Source organism: Pleurodeles waltl, chromosome 3_1 (genome assembly GCF_031143425.1).
Source record: "Pleurodeles waltl isolate 20211129_DDA chromosome 3_1, aPleWal1.hap1.20221129, whole genome shotgun sequence".
NCBI lineage: Eukaryota > Metazoa > Chordata > Amphibia > Caudata > Salamandridae > Pleurodeles > Pleurodeles waltl.
The window spans coordinates 1938572386-1938598152 of NC_090440.1; the positions used below are offsets into that span (position 1 = coordinate 1938572386).

The 25767-nt window shown below is 46.3% G+C and overlaps 1 protein-coding gene across 1 annotated transcript in view; it reads right to left on the reverse strand.

The window, feature by feature from the left end:
- PHF12 (PHD finger protein 12) overlaps positions 1–25767 on the reverse strand; it is a 370276-nt gene that overhangs the window by 35935 nt on the left and 308574 nt on the right. The window contains exon 13 of the mRNA XM_069226214.1: positions 14644–14726. Within this exon, the coding sequence (XP_069082315.1) occupies positions 14644–14726 (83 nt within the window). The remainder of the gene's footprint in view (positions 1–14643; positions 14727–25767) is intronic.

Sequence of the window (25767 nt, forward strand, 5' to 3'; positions counted from 1 at the left end):
TACAGTGCTATGCAAATCTCAGTTAAGAGAACAAATATCAAACTACACAAAGGAGAGTGCACTCCTCATAAATACCATTTGGTGACATCTGCTGAAATTTACTCAATTTGGCATGATTTGTAGAACTGAAAGTAAACCATTGCAGCTTAGTATGTGACATTTACCTCATACATGGGAAGCCCTGAACGCACTTTCTTGTAATAGAACATAACTGATAAACCACCATGGTGTGGACAAAAGAAAAATGGATAGACATAGTGATTTCCCTAGTATCACACTACGCTTACGCTGGCTCTGGACCACATTCCAGCATAGTTTGTGGTATTCCACAACCAGGATGGTTTGTGGCAGTTAAATATGTATCTTGTGAAACTGATTTATCAGTTGTTTTGCATGGAGCAAGTGTGGTGCAAAGATGACTTTGGTGTGCTTTCATAGGTAACAGGAATACAGAAAGCCAATCTGAATAATAATACCAGCATTAGGTCAGTGGAACCAGGAGTTTTCAGCCACAAATCAAAAGCCTGTCGGAACCAGCCTTTTAGGAAGTTGTCTTTGTTGCAAAGGAAACAAAGAAGAATGTTTCAAAAGAAATAGCGTTAAGAATGAAGTTAGCTACCCACAAAATACATCTCATGAGGTGTACTGTTAGTTTGTTTAGGATGGCTGGTGACATTAAATGTTGGGTCAGCTGGCGATGCACCAACAAGCTGGTTAGGTAGGGGCGGGTTCCTATTGACAGAAGGCTTTTCACCAAAGACAAATTCTTTATTTCAGCCATTTTTTTGGTCAGTAACGGGAGCTGTGACAACAGTGGGAATGTGGTCAGTTCCCCATAGTTCAAAGATGGAACGGCGACAGTTTTGAACGATTCAGAGCTTATATACTGTGCATTAGCTATCCCGGAGAACCTAGACTATCATAAGAGAAACCCTTGGCAGCAAAATCAGTCCGGCAGGATTGCCACTGAAAGAGGATACAGAAAACATTTTCTGCATGATGTATTGTTAAGGACGATCATCCACAGTAATCAAAGGATACAAAACATAAAAGGTCTGAAAGAGAAACTATTTGAATGCAAAAAGCCAGTGTGTTCAATTAAGAATCAAATGAACAAAGTATTAAAAACTGTCCCAAGTCTTGGTTACCCAGCAAAAATCACAAATTTTTCAGAATATAGCCGATGGTAGAAAGCAATATTTCAGTAACTCTTCCATTTTAAATTACACTCAATTCCTTTACAAGTCCAGATTGTTTCATGAATGAAAAGTTCCTTTTTCAAGTCAAGCAAAATAACATGTTTCTCACCTTAGGTAATGCTCTTTCTGGTGGATACTCTAACTGCAGATTTATCACCTTGTGAATTTCCCCCCCAGTCTCCAGAAAACTCAAGAGTAATGATCCAGTGCATTTGTAGATGCTGCCATGTGGCTGTACAGTGACACCATTCCACGCCATAGTGACAACAAAGCTGCATATGTGAGTCACCCATGTGTGCGCTGTCAATATCTTTCATTAACTCTTTCACACCTTTAGACATAGAGCCCATCAGAAGATTGAATGAATGAATCAGCACCCAGATTCCTAGATTGGGATCTTTTTAGATGGAAACATCCATATCACAGAATGGAGAGGAGGCAGTGTGGTTAGGAATCTGGTTAGATAGAGCATCCACCAGATACAGCATTACTTATGGTAAGAAATGTCTTCTTATGTATATTTCTAACAGCAGATTCCTGACTTTGTGAACAGATACCAAAATAGTACCTCCCAAGGTGGGTCTGTGGAATGGCTCGGACCAAAAAGTCCTGCAGGACAGGGCAGGCAAAATGCTCATCTCAACGAACCTCTCAAGGCAATAATGCTTTGCAAACATGCACCGATGCCAACGTAGCTACTGACATACAGGACAAGTATTCCACAAGCCAAAACAGTTGTAGCAGATTTGGCCCTAGCGGAGTGGGTGCTAGGGTTTTTTGCAGACTGCTTCTGCAACCCCTTTCCCTGGCTGCCAAAAAGAGATCAACTATCTCGGGGGTGAATTTCTAAGGGGATCAACCACTACTCATTCTTCACACATAAAGGTGCAGGATGCACAGGCTCGAGTGCAGGACCCTGTCCTGCTAGTGCGACAGGAGGTTCACCCGAAAAAGTGGCCAGTTTGGAGGAGGGGGTGTTAGGGAGAAGAAATGCTCAATCCCAGATGTCTCCGGGCCCAATCTGGAGCGGCTAGAATGACATGGACGGGTTGTTCCAGATCTTCTTACAACCCAGGGTAGGAAAGATAGTGGAAGGAAGGCATACACAAGTCTCGTGCTCCACTTTAGGTAGAATGCGTCTCCGAGTGCCTTGCTGGAAATGCTCACACACACAAAAAAAATGTTGACACTGTGTTCTCAGTGGTAGCAAATACATTGAGTTCTTCCCACTGTTCTGCCACCTCTGGGTGTAACTGCCATTTGTGATCCAGTGGGCACCGACAGCTGAGTTTGTGTGCCCTGCCATTTAAAGATCCTGCAAGGTGGTGTACCACAAGAGAAATCCCCTGATTCAGCCAGCTCCAGAAACTGATAACCTCTTGGCTCAAGACCCAGGACCTTTCCCGCTTGTTGCAATACCACATGGAGCTGGTGGTGTCTGTCAAAAGATGTACTAGCTGTCCCTTGATGGAGGGTAGTAAAGTCTTCAAAACCAACCAAATTGGTCACAACTGGGCAGGGTAGGAAGAGGAGGGTCTTACAAATGTCCAACTCCGGTCAGGCAGCCAACAGTTCAGGTACTTCAACACCTGGATGGAATCTGTCAGCTTCTCTGGGTGCTGGGCCCAATGCGACTTAAGGTCCCACTGTAAAGCTCACTTGCTACCTGGGCGGCGAGCAAGATGCAGGAGGCTAGTAGGCCCAAAAACCTCAGAGCCATCCTCACAAAGAGCCAAGACAGAGGATGAAATATCAGGATCATAGCCTGAATGGCCTGAACTCATTGGTGTAGAAAAAAAGGCTTGAAAATGCATCATATGCGGGATAGTGCGGCTAAAGGGAAATCTCTGTGAAGGAGTCAAGTGTGATTTCAGCAAATTGACTGAGCGCGTCAAAGAAGGTTTGCCAAAGTCTGGAAGCGGTCAGTGACTGTGGCAAGCTCACCTTCAATGACCAGTTGTCAGGAAAGGTGAAGACTGGTACCCCAGACTTCTGAAGATGGGCAGCGATCACCACCATCACCTTAGTGAGCACCCAAGGGACACTGGTAAGTTTGAAAGGGTGTATAGCAAACAGAGTGCTCATGTCCCACCATGAGCAGCAGGTATCCTCTGTGGCTCCGCAGGATGTGGATGTGAAAATAGGTGTCCTCCTGTAGGCCCACTGCTACCATCCAGTCTCCGGGTTGAGAGAACCTGGGCCAGGGTGAGCATTTTGAATTTGTTCTTGCACAGAAAGGCATTAAGTTGTGAATATCTAGTACAGGACTGCGTCTTCTATCCTAACTTATTAGCGGGAATAGCACTCGGCCTCTAATTCCAAGGCTCGAACCCTCTCTTTAGACTCCTTTGGCCAAAGGATCCTGCACTTCCTAGCATAATACAGACAGATGGTCCTCTGAGGAATGGTCTGAAATATAGAACAGGTACGGTGGGCTGAAAAGGAATGGCAGGGTGTAGCACCTTTGGACAACCTGCAGGACCCATTTGTTGGCTGTAATTTGCTGCCACCTCAGCAGAAAGTGGCTGATCCTGCCTCTTACTGGATAGCTGTGCACCAGTAAGGGAGCAATATGGAGGTTTGGAAGTTATGGCTGGAGAGGGCATAAGTTTGAGGTGAGCCCTGAATTGGTGGACTGGCCCATGTCTGTTGGTCCCATGGCCCCAGACTTCGTAAGGGCTGGGAGACCTGTTGTGTGGACCGTGGAGCCCGACGTTGCTAATACACCAAGCCCTTGACCCTTTGTAGGAAGGTAGCCTCTTTATATCTTGGTTACCCCCACGTTCTGCCTGCTGTCAGTATGTCTGACTGTGTTTACTGGTTTCCGGCTAACCAGGACCCCAGTAATTTTGCTCTCTCCTCCACATTGTACCTTTTTCTCCCCCCAATTGGCATACAGGTCCCCCCATGTAAGAACCTTGTATATGGTACCTAGGTACCCGGGACATTGGGGTTCCAAGGAATCCCTATGGGATGCAGCAATTATTCTGCCACCCATAAGGCTGCCCAGGCAAAAGGTTCAGCAGGCCTGCCATTGCAGTCTGCATGAACCAGGGGCATGCACCCGGTTTCACTACAGGTCACTGCACCCGGTCACTGTAAGTCACCCCTATGTTAGGCCCTCTCAGCCCAGAGAGCAGGATGCAGTTACCTGTGTGTGAGGGCACCCCTGCACTAGCAGAGGTACCCCCACAAACTTCAGCACCATTTTACTGGACTTCGTGAGTGCGGGGTTGCCATTTTATATATGTACTGGACATAGGCCACTACCTAAGTCCAGCTACATAATGGTAACTCCGAACCTCGGCACGTTTGGTATCAAGCATGTCAGAATCATACCCCAATACTATTGCAAGTATTCAAAGTATCATTCCATGCACTCTAGGGGCTCTTTAGAGGAGTCCCAGCATTGCTGCCACCAGTCTTGCAGGGTTTCCCAGGCAGCCCAGCTGCTGCCACCCCTCAGACAGGTTTCTGCCCTCCTGCTGCCTGATCTTATCAAGCCCAGGAAGGCAGAACAAAGGATTTCCTTTGGGAGATGGAGGTAACACCCTCTCCCTTTGGAAATAGGTTGACTAGCTTGGGAGGGGTAGCCTCTCCAAGCCGCTGGTTTTAATTTGAAGGGCACATTTGGTGCCCTCTGTGCATAAACCAGTCCACACCAGTTCAGAGACACCCCCACTCCCTGCTCTGGCACGAACTGGACAAAAGAAAGGGGAGTGACCACTCCCCTGTCCATCACCACCATAGAGGTGGTGCCCAGAGCTCCTCCAGAGGGTCCCTGGGTTCTGCCATCTTGTTTCCAAGGTTGGCAAGGAACTCTGGGAGCATCTGAATGGCCAGGTAGGTGACATCAGAGCTCCCTCCTGATAGGGTCTTACCTGGTTAGGTGACCAATGCCCCCATCAGGACTATTTAGGGCCTTTCTCTTGGGTGGGTCCTCAGATTTGGTTGCAAGATTACAGCAGGACTCCTCTGCAACCTTTACTTCAACTTCTGGCCTTCGGAATCTCGACTGGACTCTCCAGGAACCTACAAGCTGCAGTTCCACGTGGAAGACTCTTCTGCAACATTGTATCCAGAGCTCCTGCCAGCTTTGCAACAGGTTCCTGGCCGTGCACCCTCAGAAGACTGCAAATCTTCATCCTGCACAAGAGGAAGGAATCTCCCTTTGAGTGTAGGCACCTACAACAAACGACGACCCGCTGGGTGGATCCTCTCTTCTGCTGAGCTGCGTGGATCCAGCATCACGGGTGGTGGTCCGGAGTAGTTCTCTTGGTCCTCTCTGCCAGCTGTCCAACTTTTGTGGAGGTAAGCTTTTGCCTTTCCACGCAGGACAGCACCCCCATGCACAGCGTCTCTTGTAGTTGCCAAGGTTTGTGTCTCCTCCAAGGGATCTTCAGGCGACATGCAGCTCCAGTCCCCAGCACTCCTTCCTGCAAATTCCAGCTTCCTGCGTGGTTCTCCCGTGACGTGGGATCCACTTTTGTAGTGCTGCGTGGGACTCCTGTGGGTGCTGCCTATGCTCCTGTGAGTTCTTTGCGGCACTGAGGGCCCCCTATGACTCTCCCTCCTGGGTTGAGTCCCCCTGGGCCATGCTCGTCCCCAGCAGCACCTCTTTTCCACTAACCGCGAGTTTGCCTTTGCCAAGGCTTCTTGGTGGAAATCCTGCACCGACACCCGTCTGCAATCTTCCTTCCGGCGTAGGACATCTTCTGCAGCCATCTGGAACTCTTCACTGGCTCCTGGGCTGCAGTGCTGACCTGTTCTTCAAAACTGTCGACCAACTCCTGCATCCACAGCTGGGTGGGTAGTACCTCCTACCCCTCCTGGACTCTGCTGACTTGGTCCCCTCTTGCCACAGGTCTTCTTTCTTCAGGAATTCACCGCTGGTTTTCTTGCAGTCTTCTCTGGGTGTCTTTTTTCCTACTTTTGGGTGGTTTGGGGGAATATCTAGTGTATTACTCCTGCATTACTGGTCACTGGGAGGAACTGTGGTACTTACCGGTGTGGTTTTCTAATACCCCGAGCTCCCCTCTATAAATTTTACTTACCTAAGTGGGGGGTACCCTGTCCGCATTCCATTTTTTTAGTATATGGTTTGTGCTCCCCCTAGGGTCACTATTGGTTAGTACTGTTTGCACTGTTTTCTAACCTTTTCTATGCCTATTTCTGATTGCTAGTGTATATATTTAGTGTATTACTTACCTCCTAAGGGTGGGTCACCTGTCTAGTGATTTGTGATAATCTGTGCCAAAATGAAAATGTCACTTACCCAGTGTACATCTGTTCGTGGCATCAGTCGCAGTAGATTCGCATGTTTTGCAATAGCTCGCCATCTGGTGTTGGGCCGGAGTGTTACAAGTTGTTTTTCTTCGAAGAAGTCTTTCGAGTCACGGGACCGAGTGACTCCTCCTTTTGTCTCCATTGCGCATGGGCGTCGACTCCATCTTCGATTGTTTTTCCCCGCAGAGGGTGAGGTAGGAGTTGAATTGTAGTAATAGTGCCCATGCAATGGAGTGACTAAGTATGCACCTATTTAAGGTTGAGATGATACATATATAAATAGTTGAAGGTAACTTCCAAACTGCTACAGGCTCCCGGGGAGGCGGGTGGGCACATGCGAATCTACTGCGACTGATGCCACGAACAGATGTACACTGGGTAAGTGACATTTTCAGTTCGATGGCATCTGTCGCTGTAGATACGCATGTTTTGCATAGACTAGTAAGCAGTTATCTCCCCAAAAGCGGTGGATCAGCCTGTAAGAGTGGAAGTAGTCTGAAATAATGTTCTTAATACGGCTTGACCTACTGTGGCTTGTTGTGCGGATAACACGTCTACACAGTAGTGCTTGGTGAATGTGTGAGGCGTAGACCATGTGGCTGCCTTACATATTTCTTGCATTGGGATGTTTCCTAGAAAGGCCATGGTAGCACCTTTCTTTCTGGTTGAGTGTGCCCTTGGTGTAATGGGCAGCTGTCGTTTAGCTTTAAGGTAGCAGATTTGGATGCATTTAACTATCCATCTGGCTATACCTTGTTTTGATATTGGGTTTCCTGCATGAGGTTTTTGAAATGCAATAAACAGTTGTTTAGTCTTTCTGATGTTTTTTGTTCTGTCAATGTAATACATCAATGCTCTTTTGACATCTAATGTATGTAGTGCCCTTTCAGTTACGGTATCTGGCTGTGGAAAGAACACTGGAAGTTCCACTGTTTGATTTAGATGGAACGGTGAAATAACCTTTGGCAAAAATTTAGGATTGGTCCTTAGGACGACCTTATTTTTGTGTAGTTGTATAAAAGGTTCCTGTATTGTAAACGCCTGAATCTCGCTTACTCTTCTTAGGGAAGTAATGGCGATGAGAAATGCCACCTTCCAGGTTAGGAACTGTATTTCGCAGGAGTGCATGGGTTCAAAAGGTGGACCCATAAGTCTAGTTAGGACAACATTTAGGTTCCATGAAGGAACAGGTGGTGTTCTTGGTGGTATAATTCTCCTAAGGCCCTCCATGAATGCTTTAATGACTGGTATCTTATATAGGGAAGTTGAATAGGTAGTCTGCAGGTATGCAGATATTGCTGCAAGGTGTATTTTAATGGAAGAGAAAGCCAGGTTAGATTTTTGTAAGTGAAGCAAGTAACCCACTACATGTTCTGGAGTTGTGTGTAATGGTTGTATTTGATTAATATGGCAGTAGCAAACAAACCTCTTCCATTTACTTGAATAGCAGTGCCTGGTGGATGGCCTTCTGGCTTGTTTTATGACTTCCATACATTCTTGGGTAAGTTGTAAGTGCCCGAATTCTAGGATTTCAGGAGCCAGATTGCTAGATTCAGCGATGCTGGATCTGGGTGTCTGATCTTTTGGTTGTGCTGTGTCAACAGATCTGGCCTGTTGGGCAATTTGATGCAGGGTACTACTGATAGGTCTAGCAGCGTTGTGTACCAGGGTTGCCTTGCCCAAGTTGGTGCTATTAATATGAGTTTGAGTTTGGTTTGACTGAGTTTGTTTACCAGGTAAGGAAGGAGAGGGAGAGGAGGAAAAGCGTAAGCAAATATCCCTGACCAGTTCATCCATAGGGCATTGCCTTGGGACTGTTTGTGTGGGTATCTGGATGCGAAGTTTTGGCATTTTGCGTTCTCCTTTGTCGCAAACAAGTCTATCTGAGGTGTTCCCCAGAGTTTGAAATAAGTGTTCAGAATTTGGGGGTGAATTTCCCATTCGTGGACCTGTTGGTGATCTCGAGAGAGATTGTCTGCGAGTTGATTTTGGATCCCTGGTATAAATTGTGCTATTAGGCGAATTTGGTTGTGAATTGCCCAACGCCAAATCTTTTGTGCTAGCAGGCTTAACTGCGTGGAGTGCGTCCCCCCTTGCTTGTTTAGATAATACATTGTTGTCATGTTGTCTGTTTTGACGAGAATGTATTTGTGAACTATTATTGGTTGGAAAGCTTTTAGTGCTTGAAAAACTGCTAGAAGTTCTAGGTGATTTATATGCAGTTTTGTTTGATGTACGTTCCATTGTCCTTGTATGCTGTGTTGATCGAGGTGTGCTCCCCACCCTGTCATGGAAGCATCTGTTGTTGTTACGTATTGTGGAACTGGGTCTTGGAAAGGCCGCCCTTTGTTTAAATTTATGTTGTTCCACCACAGAAGCGAGAGGTAAGTTTGGCGGTCTATTAACACCAGATCTAGAAGGTGACCCTGTGCTTGTGACCATTGTGATGGTAGGCACTGTTGTAAGGGCCTCATGTGCAGTCTTGCGTTTGGGACAATGGCTATGCATGAAGACATCATGCCTAGAAGTTGTAGTACCATCTTTGCTTGTATCCTTTGTGTTGGATACATGCGTTGTATGATGGTGTTGAAATTTTGAATTCTTTGTGGACTTGGAGTGGCTACTCCTTTTGATGTGTCTATTATGGCTCCCAGGTATTGTTGTACCTTGCGCGGCAGAATTTTGGATTTTGTGAAATTGACGGTGAACCCTAGTTTGAAGAGGGTTTGTATGATATGATTTGTGTGATTTGAGCACTCTATTAACGAATGGGCCTTGATTAGCCAGTCGTCTAGATATGGGAACACATGTATTTGCTGCCTTCTTATGTGTGCAGCGACTACCGCTAGACATTTGGTAAAGACTCTTGGTGCGGTTGTTAATCCGAAAGGCAGTACCTTGAATTGGTAATGTATTCCCCTGAATACAAACCTTAGGTATTTCCTGTGCGATGGGTGTATTGGTATATGGAAATAAGCATCCTTGAGGTCTAAAGTTGCCATGTAGTCGTGTAGTTTTAGCAATGGCAATACTTCTTGTAGTGTGACCATGTGAAAGTGGTCTGATTTGATGAAAGTGTTCACTACTCTGAGGTCTAGGATTGGTCTCAGCGTTTTGTCCTTCTTTGGTATCAGAAAGTACAGTGAGTAAACTCCTGTGTTTATTTGTGTGTTTGGCACTAATTCGATTGCATTCTTTTGCAATAGTGCCTGCACTTCTATCTCCAGGAGATTGGAATGGTGTGTTGTCAAATTTTGTGCTTTTGGTGGTATGTTTGGAGGGAATTGTAGAAATTCTATGCAATAACCATGTTTGATAATTGCTAGAACCCAAGTGTCTGTAGTGATTTCCTCCCATGCTTTGTAATAATGACTTATTCTTCCCCCCACTGGTGTTGTGTGGAGGGGGTGAGTGACATGTGAGTCACTGTTTAGTAGTAGGGGTTTTGGGGCTCTGAAATCTTCCTCTATTCCTAGGGAATTGCCCTCCTCTATATTGTCCCCGAAAACCTCCTCTATACTGTCCCTGGTAACTGGACGGTGTTGCTTGTGAGGTGCTGGCTTGTGTGCTCTGACCCCGAAACCCCCCTCGAAAGGGTGTTTTACGGAATGTGCTGTAATTCCCTCTGCTCTGCGGGGAGTAGAGTGCGCCCATGGCTTTGGCAGTGTCCGTATCTTTTTTGAGTTTCTTAATCGCTGTGTCCACTTCTGGACCGAACAGTTCTTTTTCGTTAAAAGGCATATTGAGAACTGCTTGTTGAATCTCTGGTTTAAATCCAGACGTTCGGAGCCATGCATGCCTTCTGATAGTTACAGATGTATTAATTGTCCGTGCAGCTGTATCTGCAGCGTCCATGGAGGAGCGGATCTGGTTGTTGGAAATGGTCTGTCCCTCCTCAACCACTTGTTTTGCCCTATTTTGTAAGTCCTTGGGCAGATGTTCAATGAGATGTTGCATCTCGTCCCAGTGGGCTCTGTCATAGCGCGCAAGTAGTGCCTGAGAGTTCGCGATGCGCCACTGGTTTGCAGCTTGTGCTGCGACTCTCTTACCAGCTGCATCGAACTTGCGGCTTTCTTTATCTGGGGGTGGTGCATCTCCAGATGTGTGGGAGTTGGCCCTTTTCCTAGCTGCTCCTACAACGACAGAGTCTGGTGGCAGCTGTGTAGTGATGAAAACCGGGTCTGTAGGAGGCGCCTTATACTTTTTTTCCACCCTTGGTGTGATTGCCCTACTTTTGACCGGCTCCTTAAAGATTTCTTTTGCGTGCCGGAGCATACCAGGGAGCATAGGCAGGCTTTGGTATGAGCTGTGGGTGGAGGAGAGTGTGTTGAATAAAAAATCATCCTCGACCTGTTCTGAGTGGAGGCTTACGTTGTGAAATTGTGCTGCTCTAGCCACCACCTGAGAATACGCGGTGCTGTCCTCTGGTGGAGATGGCTTCGTAGGGTATGCCTCCGGGCTGTTATCTGACACTGGGGCGTCGTATAGGTCCCATGCGTCTTGATCTTGGTCACCCTGGCTTATGGTGGTGTGAGCTGGGGAGTGTGATGGAGTTTGTGCTGGTGAGACGTTAATCACGGGCGGAGGAGAGGGTGGTGGGGTAACTCTTTTCACCACTTTTGGTTGTGGTGTCTGTTCAGTTTGGAACTCAAACCTTCTCTTTCTTCTAATGGGGGGGAAGGGTGCTTATTTTTCCTGTCCCCTGCTGTATGAAAATACGCTTTTGTGTATGGTCCACATCAGTTGATTGTAGCTCTTCCTCAAACCTATGCTTTTGCATTTGGGAGGTTAGCGAGTGCTCTTCTGTATAAGAGCCTGAAGCTGGGTCGCTTGCAGTTTGTTTCGGCACCGAAACCCTGTCTGCGTGTTTTTTCAGCTCCGAGGTGACTTTTTTCTTTTTCGGGGCCGAAACCTCTCGGCGTCGATCTTCTTCGGTGCCGCTGTCTCGGCGTCGAGCCGTGTCCACACCGGCATCTCGGTGTCGAGGCTTGTCTCCAGCACTTTCTCGGTCCCGAGAAGGCTGCGTGCCGGTGTCTCGACCGGAGTCGGACGATCTCGGCACTGTTTGGGCCTTTTTCGGTGCCGACGGTCGGTCACCGAATTTATGGGTGGAGCCATGGCCTGATGGCAGTGGCGCCCCCTGGGCCTTGTAAATCTTCCTCTGTGTGGTTTTCGACGTCTTACTCACGGTTTGTGTATCGTCGAATCCTTCGGAGTCCGATTCTTGGATCGAGAAGGTACCTTCCTCTTCCTGTTCCTCGAACTCTCGGTGGGCTGTCGGCGCGGACGCCATCTGAAGTCTTCTGGCTCGACGGTCTCGGAGTGTCTTTCGGGACCGGAACGCACGACAGGCCTCGCAGGTGTCTTCACTGTGCTCAGGTGACAGGCACAGGTTACAGACCAAGTGTTGGTCTGTATAGGGGTATTTATTGTGGCATTTGGGGCAGAAACGGAACGGGGTCCGTTCCATCGGCGTTCTTCAGCACGCGGTCGGGCCGACCAGGCCCCGACGGGGGATCGAAAAACTACCCCGAAGGGCACCGGAGCTCTTCGATCTTCGATGCGGTGTTGAATCTAAGTACGCCGATCCCGAACGCAACAATACCGACGAAAATCTTCCGAAATTAGCTAACTTTCCGTTCCGAAACTCGGAGCGACAGGAACACGTCCGAACCCGATGGCGGAAAAAAAAACAATCGAAGATGGAGTCGACGCCCATGCGCAATGGAGACAAAAGGAGGAGTCACTCGGTCCCGTGACTCGAAAGACTTCTTCGAAGAAAAACAACTTGTAACACTCCGGCCCAACACCAGATGGCGAGCTATTGCAAAACATGCGTATCTACAGCGACAGATGCCATCGAACATAAAGTACCTTTATTTTTGTACAACGGAGTGTTTTCTTTCATGTGTGTAAGTGCCGTGTGACTACAATGGTACTGCATGAGGTTTGCATGTCTCTTATATTAGCCATTGGCTGGTCAACCACAGCTGCCTCTAGAAAGCCTGGCTTCTAGACACTGCCTACACTTCACTAAGAGGGGATACCTGGACCTGGTATATGGTGTAAGTACCTTGGGTACCCACCACACACTAGGCCAGCTTTCTACACCCTTGAAATTATTGGGGGCAGGGGTTGCCCGACTGGAACTGTAAAGGCCCAGGGAACATGCCTTGGCTCGACTCCCCTTAAAAATAACTCTGTAGGGTTAAATCCCTGTACTCACCATATAGACAGGAGCTGTCGAAAGACATGTCCATCAAAGGCACCTGGATGTCTCCTGTGAAGCCAGTAGACCTCATCCACATGTGGAACCAAGCTGGCTCCCACAGCCTTAGATAGACAGTCTGTGGTGTCCAAGCCTGAGTGGATGACACATTAGGCTGCATCCTGACCATCTAGAAAGGTTTGGACTAGAGAAGCCTGTTAAGTCTTCAGGAACCAGCAAGATATCACCCACCATGTCCCACAGTACATGGGTAAAGCTACTTAAAACTGCTGCTCACACTGACTGGCCACACAGCAAGAATGCTGAGGAGAACATACGATTTCTGAATGTGTCTTCTTGCTTTGATTCTTTCAGGTAGCGTGGTTAAAAAGACTTTAGGTTTCACTATAATTGTGGACGCCTGTACCACCACTTTCAGGTGTTTAGTGGAGCGTTAGGAAGTCCAAGTCTCCCAGAGCAGGTCAATGTTGGTGGGTGACATGTGGCATGACTGGAAAACCAGAGCATGGTTTAGTCCAAGTGCCCAGAAGTGTATCAGTGAGAGCTTAATTGAAGAGCATCACAGGTTTGATTGGTGCCTAGCCAGGCTGTAGTATCTCTGTCAATGTTTGTTTTTTGCCTCCATAGTGGGGAGGGTGAAGATTAAAGCCCTCCGCAACCCTCCTGATGAATGTGGCAAATGAAGAGTTTTCCTCTGTTGGTGCCCTGTGGTAGGGTAGGGGCTGTAAAGTGGGAGAGGGGTAGAGAGCCCCCTAGTATCAGATTAAGTGGCAAGCCCTCTGGCATCCTTAAGGTACATGCACCAGATAAAATCATAGAATGGAGGCAAACCCTCACCCATCCCCAGCACTTTCATCTCCATAAGGCTGGCTCTCGTCAGTCTGAGCCAAAAAGCTCAACATCTGCGCACAGCTGCACAGCCAGGGAATCATGTCTGAGTCGGATGGATTCACCAGAGGCTGCGGCACATCAAGATCTGGACATGGTCACAACTGGGAGTCCCTATGAATCCTTGGAGCCCAAATGTGGACTAGAGGGAGATGGAATCATGCCAAAGATGTGCAGCACAGCTTCTCAAAAGGCCTTGAGCTCCTGCAATGTTGCCGCCATGAGACTCGGAATCTCAGAATGCATTAGGATTAAAAAAGGAATCAGCCACTCAGTGGAAAAGGAGTGAGACCTGGGGACACAGTGACCTTTAGAACGAGTGTAGTGGGAAGGAGCAGAGTCCTGCTCGGAGTTTTGTTTCTTCTTCGACTTATCTGAAGACCTCGGCCGCAAGGAAGATTTATCTTGCGAGCAGATCCTTGCCTTTGACCTGGAGCGGGAGGGGCAGAAGTCCTTCTAGTGCTTCATCACGTAAAGCTTTGTCTCACGCCCGTGCATGGCCTTAACATCTAAGCCACTGCAGGCCTTGGAGTTGTGAAAGGAACTTAAACACCAGAGGCATATCCCATGGGGATCTGTCACTTATCTGTTGCGACAGCCCCTAGAAGGTTTGAACCCTGTCACCTTAGGGGGCAACATGCTTGCACACTGGAAAATTGTTTGGACAAAATTATCTTCACCTGTTGAAGGAAGGAACAGGGCTACGGATCAGCGTCTGAAGGAAAGTAGACAAAGGAACTGACAGAGTCATGGGTAGCACTTACATGCATGCTTCCATTTGCCACTCCTGGAAAAGAATGGCATTGACGCAGAGTCACAAGTTGCCACCTACCAGCATGCAGGAGCACTACTTTTGTGTTTTCCAGATCTAGCCTGGCGCCTTGGGGTAAGGAATCTGCAGTTAGAAGTATCCATCTGAAATATGAAATTGCACATGCTACAAAAGCAAATGCCCTTTGCAACAAGAGAACAGTAAAGTGAACTATCATGAAATATGGGACAGTTTTAAGAATGTCTAAAATTAGTTCCCGGGAAACTCACCTCATCATAAAATATGCAGGCATGTTTTCCAGAAACAAAGTTACAATGACCATAGTTCGTAAGGCACACATGCATATCCGCTCCTGAAAAAGAACAGTATCAGATGACATAATTGACTCAATTTAGTGCCTGTGAAAACAGTTAAAAGCATGTTTAAAGGCATTTGTGGAAAAGGAGCATTTGACACTTAACCTAAATGATGAAAAAAAAAAATGTCTATCAAATGCTTAATGTTCGTTTTCCTTACAACACAATCTGTTTCAGGGTTACCACTTTTATTAAGTTAAAAGAAATGTTCCAAGGTAACAGCACTCTGAAAATTAATATTAGCCGAAATAAATAATTCTCTCTTGTATCAAATTGTGGCGAAACAAAAAGCAATACAACTTTAATGACAAAACTGCTTGCACACTCGTAGCAATCAAAAGTGATTACTTACAGGCTGAACAAATTCAGCATTACCTAAGGCAACAGACAGCAGTCCTGCCAAAAGTCACACTACTTCAAAACTGGCTGCAGCCAAAGCAGACACGTGAAAAACCTTCAAGACCGTAGGCAGGCCAATCAGATGACCCAGCTTCATACTAAAGAGAACAAAGCCTTGTAGAACGTTTCACAGATGAGTGACTTCAGGAAAGCCCCAGAGAACTTTGGTAGAAGTACTGGTGAGGCCCTGTACAACCGTGGTACGTGCAGCTCTAGCATCTTTCAATTCCCTTTTCAATCGTCATGTAGCAGTTAAAATGTTGATCAATGTTCAATCTAGCACTACATCTTTTCACAAAAGGAGAGTGCAGAATTTCACTGGTTAGGTAAAACTAAACAAGGAGGGGACGATTTAAGCACTACATCTAGTACAGTACTGGGAGGTCTTATACAAAGCACATTACTGGGAAACGTTATGTGATCTGAGTTTTATAACAATCTGCATAAAGCTTCATGCTAGATAAACAGAGCTTTATAAGAAAATAAGTTACTTACCTGTAACTGTGGTTCTCCAGTATTGGTATCTTTCATAGATTCACATGCTTGAATCATTCCCCGTCGTCAAAGTGGGAGTCCCACGGTACATAGAAAGCAATAAATAGATTTAAAAAATCCTTTTTTTTTTTTTTTTTCATTGTAGTCAATAGGAAAAAACACATTCACTTTTACAACTATCAGCCTCATTAGAAAAGGCCTAAACTTCAGCCAATCAGGCGAGACCACCCCTTTAGAATCCTCAGCACAGAGGCTCAGTCTCTCAGATTTCTCTGCACTAGTGATTACAAGAAAGAAAACAAAAGAGGTGGGCCCCCATGGGGAGGAGGGTGGGTCGCATGTGAATCTATGAAAAATACCAATACTGGAGAACCACAGTTACAGGTAAGTAACTTATTTTCTTCTCTAGTATTGGGGTATCTTTCATAGATTCACATGCTTGAATCAGAGTAGTCAGCAGTAAGAAAGATGGTTGAGTTCTGAAACACCAGAAGCATGCCTGCTCACAATTCATCCTATATGGACTCATATAGGTAGTTAAATATGCTCATTAACATTCTAAAAGATTATATACATGAATATGGAAAATGTCACTTACCCAGTGTACATCTGTTCGTGGCATTAGTCGCTGCAGATTCACATGCAGTGCACATCCCGCCATCTGGTGTTGGGCTCGGAGTGTTACAAGTTGTTTTTCTTCGAAGAAGTCTTTTCGGGTCACGAGATCGAGGGACTCCTCCCATTTTGGCTCCATTGCGCATGGGCGTCGACTCCATCTTAGATTGTTTTCCCCGCAGAGGGTGAGGTAGGAGTTGTATATGCTAGCAATGGTGCCCATGCAGTGGAGTGAATACGTGTGTGTACATAATGTAATTTAAAGTAATATATTTACAAATATACAGATGTTCAAGATCAACTTCTAAATGGCTACAGGCTCCCGGGGAGGCGGGTGGGCGCATGTGAATCTGCAGCGACTAATGCCACGAACAGATGTACACTGGGTAAGTGACATTTTCTGTTCGATGGCATGTGTAGCTGCAGATACACATGCTGTGCATAGACTAGTAAGCAGTTATCTCCCCAAAAGCGGTGGTTCAGCCTGTAGGAGTTGAAGTTGTTTGAAACAATGTTCGTAGTACTGCTTGGCCTACTGTGGCTTGTTGTGCCGTTAGCACATCTACACAGTAGTGTTTGGTAAATGTATGAGGCGTAGACCATGTAGCTGCCTTACATATTTCGGTCATTGGAATATTTCCTAGAAAGGCCATGGTAGCACCTTTCTTTCTAGTTGAATGTGCCTTTGGTGTAATAGGTAGTTCTCTGTTTGCTTTAAGATAACAGGTTTGAATGCACTTAACTATCCATCTAGCAATGCCTTGTTTAGAAATTGGATTTCCTGTATGAGGTTTTTGGAAAGCAATCAATAATTGTTTTGTTTTTCGAATTATTTTTGTTCTGTCAATGTAGTACATTAACGCTCTTTTGATGTCTAATGTAAGTAGTGCTCTTTCAGCTACAGAGTCTGGCTGTGGGAAGAACACTGGTAATTCTACTGTTTGATTTAAGTGGAACGGTGATATGACTTTTGGTAAAAATTTAGGATTTGTCCGTAGAACTACTTTATGCTTGTGTATTTGAATAAATGGTTCTTGTATTGTAAATGCTTGAATCTCATTTACTCTTCTTAAAGATGTGATGGCAATTAAAAATGCAACTTTCCATGTTAAGTATTGCATTTCACAAGAGTGCATGGGCTCAAAAGGTGGACCCATGAGTCGTGTTAAGACAATGTTGAGGTTCCATGAAGGAACTGGTGGTGTTCTTGGTGGTATAATTCTCTTTAGACCTTCCATAAATGCTTTTATGACTGGTATCCTAAATAGAGAAGTTGAGTGCGTAATTTCCAGGTAAGCTGAAATTGCTGTAAGATGTATCTTAATGGAAGAAAAAGCTAGCTTTGACTTTTGCAGATGTAGTAAGTATCCTACGATGTCTTTGGCAGATGCGTGTAAGGGGTTAAATTTGATTATTATGGCAGTAATAAACAAATCTTTTCCACTTATTTGCATAGCAATGTCTAGTGGTACGTTTCCTAGCTTGTTTTATGACCTCCATACATTCATGTGTAAGGTCTAAGTGTCCGAACTCTAGGACTTCAGGAGCCAGATTGCTAGATTCAGCGATGCTGGATTTGGCTGTCTGATCTGTTGTTTGTGTTGCGTTAACAGATCTGGTCTGTTTGGTAGTTTGACATGAGGCACTACTGAGAGGTCTAGTAGTGTTGTGTACCAAGGTTGTCTTGCCCATGTTGGCGCTATTAGTATGAGTTTGAGTTTGTTTTGACTCAACTTGTTTACTAGATATGGAAGGAGTGGGAGAGGGGGAAAAGCGTAAGCAAATATCCCTGACCAACTCATCCATAACGCATTGCCCTGAGACTGATCTTGTGGGTACCTGGATGCGAAGTTTTGGCATTTTGCGTTTTCCTTTGTTGCAAATAGATCTATTTGTGGTGTTCCCCAACTCTGGAAGTAAGTATTCAGTATTTGGGGGTGAATCTCCCATTCGTGGATCTGTTGGTGATCCCGAGAGAGATTGTCTGCTAATAGATTCTGAATTCCTGGAATAAATTGTGCTATTAGGCGAATGTGGTTGTGAATCGCCCAATGCCATATTTTCTGTGCCAGGAGACACAACTGTGTTGAGTGTGTCCCTCCCTGTTTGTTTAGGTAATACATTGTTGTCATGTTGTCTGTTTTGACAAGAATGTGTTTGTGGCTTATTATGGGTTGAAATGCTTTCAGCGCTAGAAATACTGCCAATAGTTCTAAGTGATTTATGTGAAACTGTTTTTGGTGAGTGTCCCATTGTCCTTGGATGCTGTATTGATTGAGGTGTGCTCCCCACCCTATCATGGAGGCATCTGTCGTTATTACATATTGTGGCACTGGGTCTTGGAAAGGCCGCCCTTGGTTTAAATTTATACTGTTCCACCATTGAAGCGAGGTGTATGTTTGGCGGTCTACCAACACCAGATCTAGAATTTGACCCTGTGCCTGTGACCACTGTGATGCTAGGCACTGTTGTAAGGGCTGCATGTGCAACCTTGCGTTTGGGACAATGGCTATGCATGAGGACATCATGCCTAGGAGTTTCATCACCATTTTGACTTGTATTTTTTGATTTGGATACATGGCCTGTATTACATTGTGAAATGCCTGAACCCTTTGTGGACTTGGAGTGGCAATCCCTTTTGCTGTGTTGATTGTCGCCCCTAAGTATTGCTGTGTTTGACACGGCAGAAGGTATGACTTTGTGTAGTTGATTGAGAAACCTAGTTTGTGGAGGGTTTCTATGACATACTTTGTGTGTTGTGAACACCTTTCTAGCGTGTTGGTTTTGATTAACCAGTCGTCTAGGTACGGGAACACATGTATTTGCTGCCTTCTGATATGTGCAGCTACGACTGCTAGGCACTTTGTAAAAACTCTTGGCGCAGTTGTTATTCCGAATGGCAACACCTTGAATTGGTAATGTATCCCTTGGAATACAAACCTTAAGTACTTTCTGTGTGAAGGATGTATCGGTATATGGAAATATGCAACCTTTAGGTCTAGTGTTGTCATGTAGTCTTGTTGTTTGAGTAGTGGGATTACGTCTTGTAATGTCACCATGTGAAAGTGATCTGATTTGATGTAGGTACTTAATGTTCAGAGATCTAATATAGGTCTCAGACTCTTGTCTTTTTTGGGTATGAGAAAGTACAGAGAGTAAACTCCTGTTCCTTTCTGGTGTTTTGGTACTAATTCTATTGCTTCTTTTAGTAGTAATGCCTGAACTTCTAGTCCTAGAAGATCTATATGTTGTTTTGACATATTGTGTGTTTTCGGTGGGACGTTTGGAGGGAATTTGAGAAATTCTATGCAATAACCATGCTGGATAATTGCCAGTACCCAAGTGTCTATTGTTACCTCCTCCCAATGTTTGTAAAATTGGCTTAGTCTCCCCCCCACAGGTGTTATGTGTTGGGGATGTGTGACTTGGAAGTCACTGCTTGTTTTGAGGGGTTTTGGGGCTTTGGAACTTCCCTCTATTTTTTTGGAATTGTCCCCCTCTATATTGCCCCCGAAAACTTCCCCGCTGATATTGGCTTTGATAAGTGGGCCTTGCTTGTGAGGTTGTGGCCTCTGTAGGTTGACCTCGAAATCCTCCCCTAAATTGTGTTTTGTGAAATGTGCCTCTGCTTTGTGGGGAGTAGAGTGCGCCCATGGCTTTTGCGGTATCAGTATCTTTTTTGAGTTTTTCAATAGCAGTGTCGACTTCCGGCCCAAACAACTGCTGTTCATTAAAGGGCATATTCAGCACGGCTTGTTGTATTTCCGGCTTGAATCCTGACGTACGCAACCATGCGTGTCTCCTTATCGTTATTGCAGTATTTACTGTCCTTGTAGCCGTATCTGCTGCGTCCATTGATGACCGTATCTGATTATTGGAGATACTTTGTCCTTCTTCTACCACTTGTTGTGCCCTTTTCTGGAACTCTTTGGCTAAGTGTTCTATGAAATGCTGCATTTCGTCCCAATGAGCTCTATCGTATCTTGCCAAAAGTGCTTGTGAATTGGCAATACGCCATTGGTTTGCTGCTTGTGCTGCAACTCTTTTACCCGCAGCATCGAATTCGCGACTCTCTTTGTCTGGAGGTGGTGCATCTCCCGAGGTATGAGAGTTTGCTCTCTTGCGAGCTGCCCCAACAACCACAGAATCTGGTGTTAATTGCTGCGTAATATAAACAGGGTCTGTTGGTGGTGGCTTGTACTTCTTCTCCACCCTTGGAGTTATGGCTCTGCCTTTTACAGGATCCTGAAATATTTGTTTGGAATGTTTTATCATTCCTGGGAGCATAGGTAAGCTTTGGTATTGGCTATGAGTGGAGGAGAGTGTATTAAACAAAAAGTCATCCTCAATTGGTTCTGAATGCAAGGTGACGTTATGAAACGCAGCTGCCCTTGAGATCACCTGCGTGTAGGATGTACTGTCTTCAGGTGGCGACGGCCTCGCAGGGTAACAGTCTGGGCTGTTATCTGATACAGGAGCATCATAAAGGTCCCATGCATCAGGATCATCTTGACTCATTGCAGTATGAGTCGGGGATTGCATCAGTGGTGGAGTGGCTACCGGTGATGTGTGCATTGATGGTGGTGGAGTTGTTTGTCTTGCCACCTTTGCCTGTGGCTGCTTGTCCTTTTCTTGAAAGGCAAGTCTTCTTTTTATTTTAATTGGGGGAAGAGTGCTTATCTTCCCTGTGTCTTTTTGAATGTGGAGCCTTCTTTGAGTGTAGTCTGGCTCAACAGATTCAAGTTCCTCTCCGAACTTATGTCCTTGCATTTGGGAGGACAATCCCTGTTCTTCTGTGTAGGAACCTGTTTTCGGTTCCGAGGCTGGAGGTTTCGGAATCGAAATCTTTTCGGTCGCCTTTTTGGGCTCCGAGGAAACCTTCTTTATTTTCGGCGTTGTGGTGCCGAACCATTTCGGTGCCACTGTCTCGGTGCCGAATCTGCTCGGAGCCGCTGTCTCGGGCCCGAGATTGTTGTGTGGCCGTATCTCGACCGGAGTCGGATGACTTTGTCACATGCATGCCCTTTTTCGGTGCCGATGATCGGTCACCTATTTTTCGGGTTAAGCCATGGCCTGTTGGCGGTGGCGTCCCCTGGGCTTTTGTTGTCTTCTCGTGAGTCTTATGTTTCGACGTCTTACTCACGGTTTTTCGGCGTTTCTTCTGGATCGAGCTCGTCAGAGTCCGATTCCTGGATGGGGAAGGTTTCTTCTTCCTCCTCGAAACGCCCTTGTCCTGTCGGCGCCAACGCCATCTGCAGTCTTCTCGCTCTTCGGTCTCTTAGGGCCATATTTATACTCTGTTTGTGCCAGATTTGCGTTGTTTTTTTCCCCGCAAATTCGACGCAAAACAAACTCCATATTTATACTTTGGCGTTAGACGCATCTAGCGCCAAAGTTCATGGAGTTTGCGTAATTTTTTAGCGTGGACACCTTCCTTGCGTTAATGATATGCAAGGTAGGCGTTCCCGTCTAAAAAATTACTCCGAGGCATGTGCGCCGTATTTATACTCCCGGGCAAAAATGACGCCCGGGAGTGGGCGGGTCCAAAAAAATATGACGTCCAGCCGCTTTTGCGTCATTTTTTAGCGCCTGGTCAGGGCAGGCGTTAAGGGACCTGTGGGCTCGGAAGGAGCCCAGAGGTGCCCTCCCATGTCCCCAGGGACACCCCCTGCCACCCTTGCCCACCCCAGGAGGACGCCCAAGGATGGAGGGACCCACCCCTGGGACATTAAGGTAAGTGCTGGTAAGTATTTTTTTTTTTTGTGGCATGGGGGGCCTGATTTGTGCCCCCCTACATGCCACTATGCCCAATGGCCATAAGTCCCCTGGGCATGGCCATTGGGCAAGGGGGCATGACTCCTGTCTTTGCTAAGACAGAAGTCATTTCAATGGGGGTTGGGAGTTAAAAAAAATAGCGCAAATCGGGTTGAGGCGAAAATTTTGCCTCAGCCTGACTTGCCCCATTTTTTGATGCCCAAGCTCCATTTTCCCCTACGCCGGCGCTGCCTGGTGTAAGTCATTTTTTTTCACGCACAGCAGGCAGCTCCGCCGGCTAACGCCGGCTAATGTCATTGAATAAATACGGCGCCCGCATGGCGCTTCAGAATGGCGTTAGTCAGCGTTAACTTTTTTGACGCACAACTGCGTTGGCGCAGTTGTGCGTCGAAAAGTATAAATATGGCCCTTAATGTCTTCCTCGACCGAAACGCTCAACAGGCTTCACAGGTATCCTCCTTGTGCTCTGGAGACAGACACAAGTTACAGACCAGATGCTGATCTGTATATGGATACTTGTTATGACATTTTGGGCAGAAGCGGAATGGGGTCCGTTCCATCAGCCTTGAAGAGACACGTGGCCGGGCCGACCAGGCCCCTACGGGGGGAATCGAAAAAAACCCAAAGGGCCACAGGAGCTCTTCAAAAGTCGGTGTCGATCTGTTGTAACTAACCCGATACCGAACGCAAACAATACCGACGATTTTTCCGAGATTCTAACTAACTTTCCGACCCGAAACACGGAGCGAAAAGGAACACGTCCGAACCCGATGGCGGAAAAAAAACAATCTCAGATGGAGTCGACGCCCATGCGCAATGGAGCCAAAATGGGAGGAGTCCCTCGATCTCGTGACTCGAAAAGACTTCTTCGAAGAAAAACAACTTGTAACACTCCGAGCCCAACACCAGATGGCGGGATGTGCACAGCATGTGTATCTGCAGCTACACATGCCATCGAACATATATATATACATATATATACACACACACACAGATACATCTACATGAAAAATATCAGTCTGGTAATACATAGAGGATGGAGGGCAAAGAGCTTATTGGCTCACCTCATACAAATAAATTACGTAACACTGCTTGTCCTACCACGGCATCCATCCTGTCAGTAGCTTTCAGGCAGTAGTGCTGGGTAAAGGTGTGGGCGGCACGTGTCCACGTTGCCGCTCTGCAGATCTGGTTCAGAGGGACTCCTGTGAATAGAGCTGCCGAAGTGGATACCGCTCTAGTGGAGTGCGCTCTGACATTGGACGATAACAGCTTCCCTGCTAACTGGTGGCAGAGCTGTATGGTAGAAGAGATCCAGCGTGCTATGGTCTGCTTAGTAACGGCCTTGCCTTTATTGATCCGCCCATAGCTAATAAACAGTTGTTCAGATTTACGAAAACTGCTAGTCCTATGTATATAGAATTTTAAACATCGTTTAATGTCTAGAGAATGTAATGCCCGCTCCGCTGGAGTTTGCAGATTTGGAAAAAATGTTCTCAAAACCACCGGCTCATTTAAATGAAAAGTCGATGGAACCTTGGGGATAAATTTTGGATTAGTTCTTAGAATAACCACCTCTGATTTGAATTGGAGAAAAGGTGGTGAGACTGTGAAAGCCTGGATATCACTAACCCTCTTCGCTGAAGTGAGGGTCAGAAGGAGGGCTGTTTTCAAAGAAATATATTTCAGGTCTGCCTTATGAATGGGCTCAAACGGATGCTTCATTAATTGGGAGAGCACAATATTTAAATGCCATGGAGGTGGAGGACGGTGAATCGGCGGGAACATCCTGAACAAGCCTTTTAGAAATTGTTTTATTATGCTGGATGACCATAAAGATGGTGAGTGTGATGTTCGTCGGAAACGGGATATAGCGGCGAGGTGGTCCCTGATAGACGAATGGGAAAGGCCTGATTTCGCTAATTGCAACAGATATGGAAGGATCTGTTCAAGAGAGGACTTCAGAGGGTGAACGTTAGAAGTTGAACATCATATGCTGAACCTCTTCCACTTGAACTTATACGTCCTGTTTGTAGATTGAGCTCTGGCACAGGCAAGTACCTCCCTGCAGTCTGAAGGGATATCTAGGCCGTCAAATTCATAGAATTCAGGAGCCAGGCTGATAATCGAAGAGAAGTCGGGTTGGGATGACGGACCTGCCCCTGATTCGTTGTTAACAAGTCTGGTATTGTTCTCAGCCGTATGTGAGGCTGCTCCGAGAGCAAGAGAAGTTCTGTGAACCAAAACTGGCGTGGCCATTTGGGAGCAATCAACAGAAGCCGGCATGGTTCCCTCTTCATTTTCTGCAGAAGTCTCGGGATGAGTGGAAGCGGGGGAAAAGCGTATGCATAAATCCCTGACCATTTGAACAAAAACGCATTCCCCTTTGATCCTTTTTGCGGTCGCCAGCTTGCGAAGTGTTGGAATTTTTTGTTGTCTCTGGTCGCAAACAGATCCAGACTGGGCTTGCCCCAACGACGAAAGAGGCGGTCGAGAACTGTCTGATTGAGTTCCCATTCGTGACAGCTGGTTCGAGTCCTACTTAAGGCATCTGCCCAGGTGTTGGAGATCCCCGGGAGATGTTCCGCTCTGATCGATATCTGATGCTGAATCACCCAATGCCACAGTTTGAGCTTCTAGCGACAATGCCTGCGATCTTGTTCCCCCTTGTTTGTTGAGGTAATGCAAGACTGTGGTGTTGTCTGTTCTTATCAAGACTGAGGAACCCCTGATGTTGGTGAGGAAGGACTTGAGTGCCAAGGAAACTGCTCTTAACGCCAATACGTTTATGTGAAGAATCGACTCCTGAGTGGACCATTTCCCTCTCACTGATAGATCTTGTAAATGTGAGCCCCATCCCTCTAAGGATGCATCTGTTATAATGTGCACTGGCTTGTCTTTCAGGAATGAGAGACCTTCCGAGAAGAGGGGGGAGGTGGGGTGTCCTTCCACCATTTGAGAGCTTGTCTTGCTGATGGGGTTATTCGAACTACATCGTCGAAAGATCCTTCTATTTGTTTCCATTGATTGTCTAATTGCTGCTGAAGTGTTCTCATGTGAAGACAACAGTTTTCTATCAATGGAATGCAAGAAGAGAGCATCCCCAGAAAAGACTTGTAAGTCCGAACAGAAGCGGACCTTCTTCTGCTGAGATGTGTTGCTAGATCTTGAAGTCTCTTCTGTCTGTCGTGCGAAGCAAAGGCTCTTGCTTGGACTGTGTCCAAGACGGCTCCTAAAAAGGTAATGTTCTGGGAAGGGTCTAGATGAGACCGGGGGTAATTGACTGTTAAGCCTAGTGTCCTGAAGAGACATAAACATGTCCTTGTGTCCCTGGCAGCTTTTGTCGTTGTTCGCGCTTTTGTTAGCCAGTCGTCTAAGTACAGGAACACCTGAATCCCTAATTGCCTGAGGTAGGCTGCAACTGGTGCCAAAACCTTGGTGAACACTCTTGGGGCTGATCTGAGGCCAAAGGGCAACACTCTGAACTGGTAATGAGTGCCTGCAACCCTGAATAGTAAGAATTTCCAATGACTGGGGTGAATGGGAATGTGGAAATATGCGTCCTGGAGATCTAAGGACGTCATGAAATTCCCCCGGTTGAGTAGGTGTAGGACATCTTGAAGGGAGATCATGTGAAATGATTGCTTCTTGAGGAATTTGTTGAGAGAACGAAGATCTAAAATAGGTCTCCAGTCTCCTGTCTTTTTCTGTATAAGGAAGAAACGGGAGTAAAAACCTGTTCCCCTCTGGTTC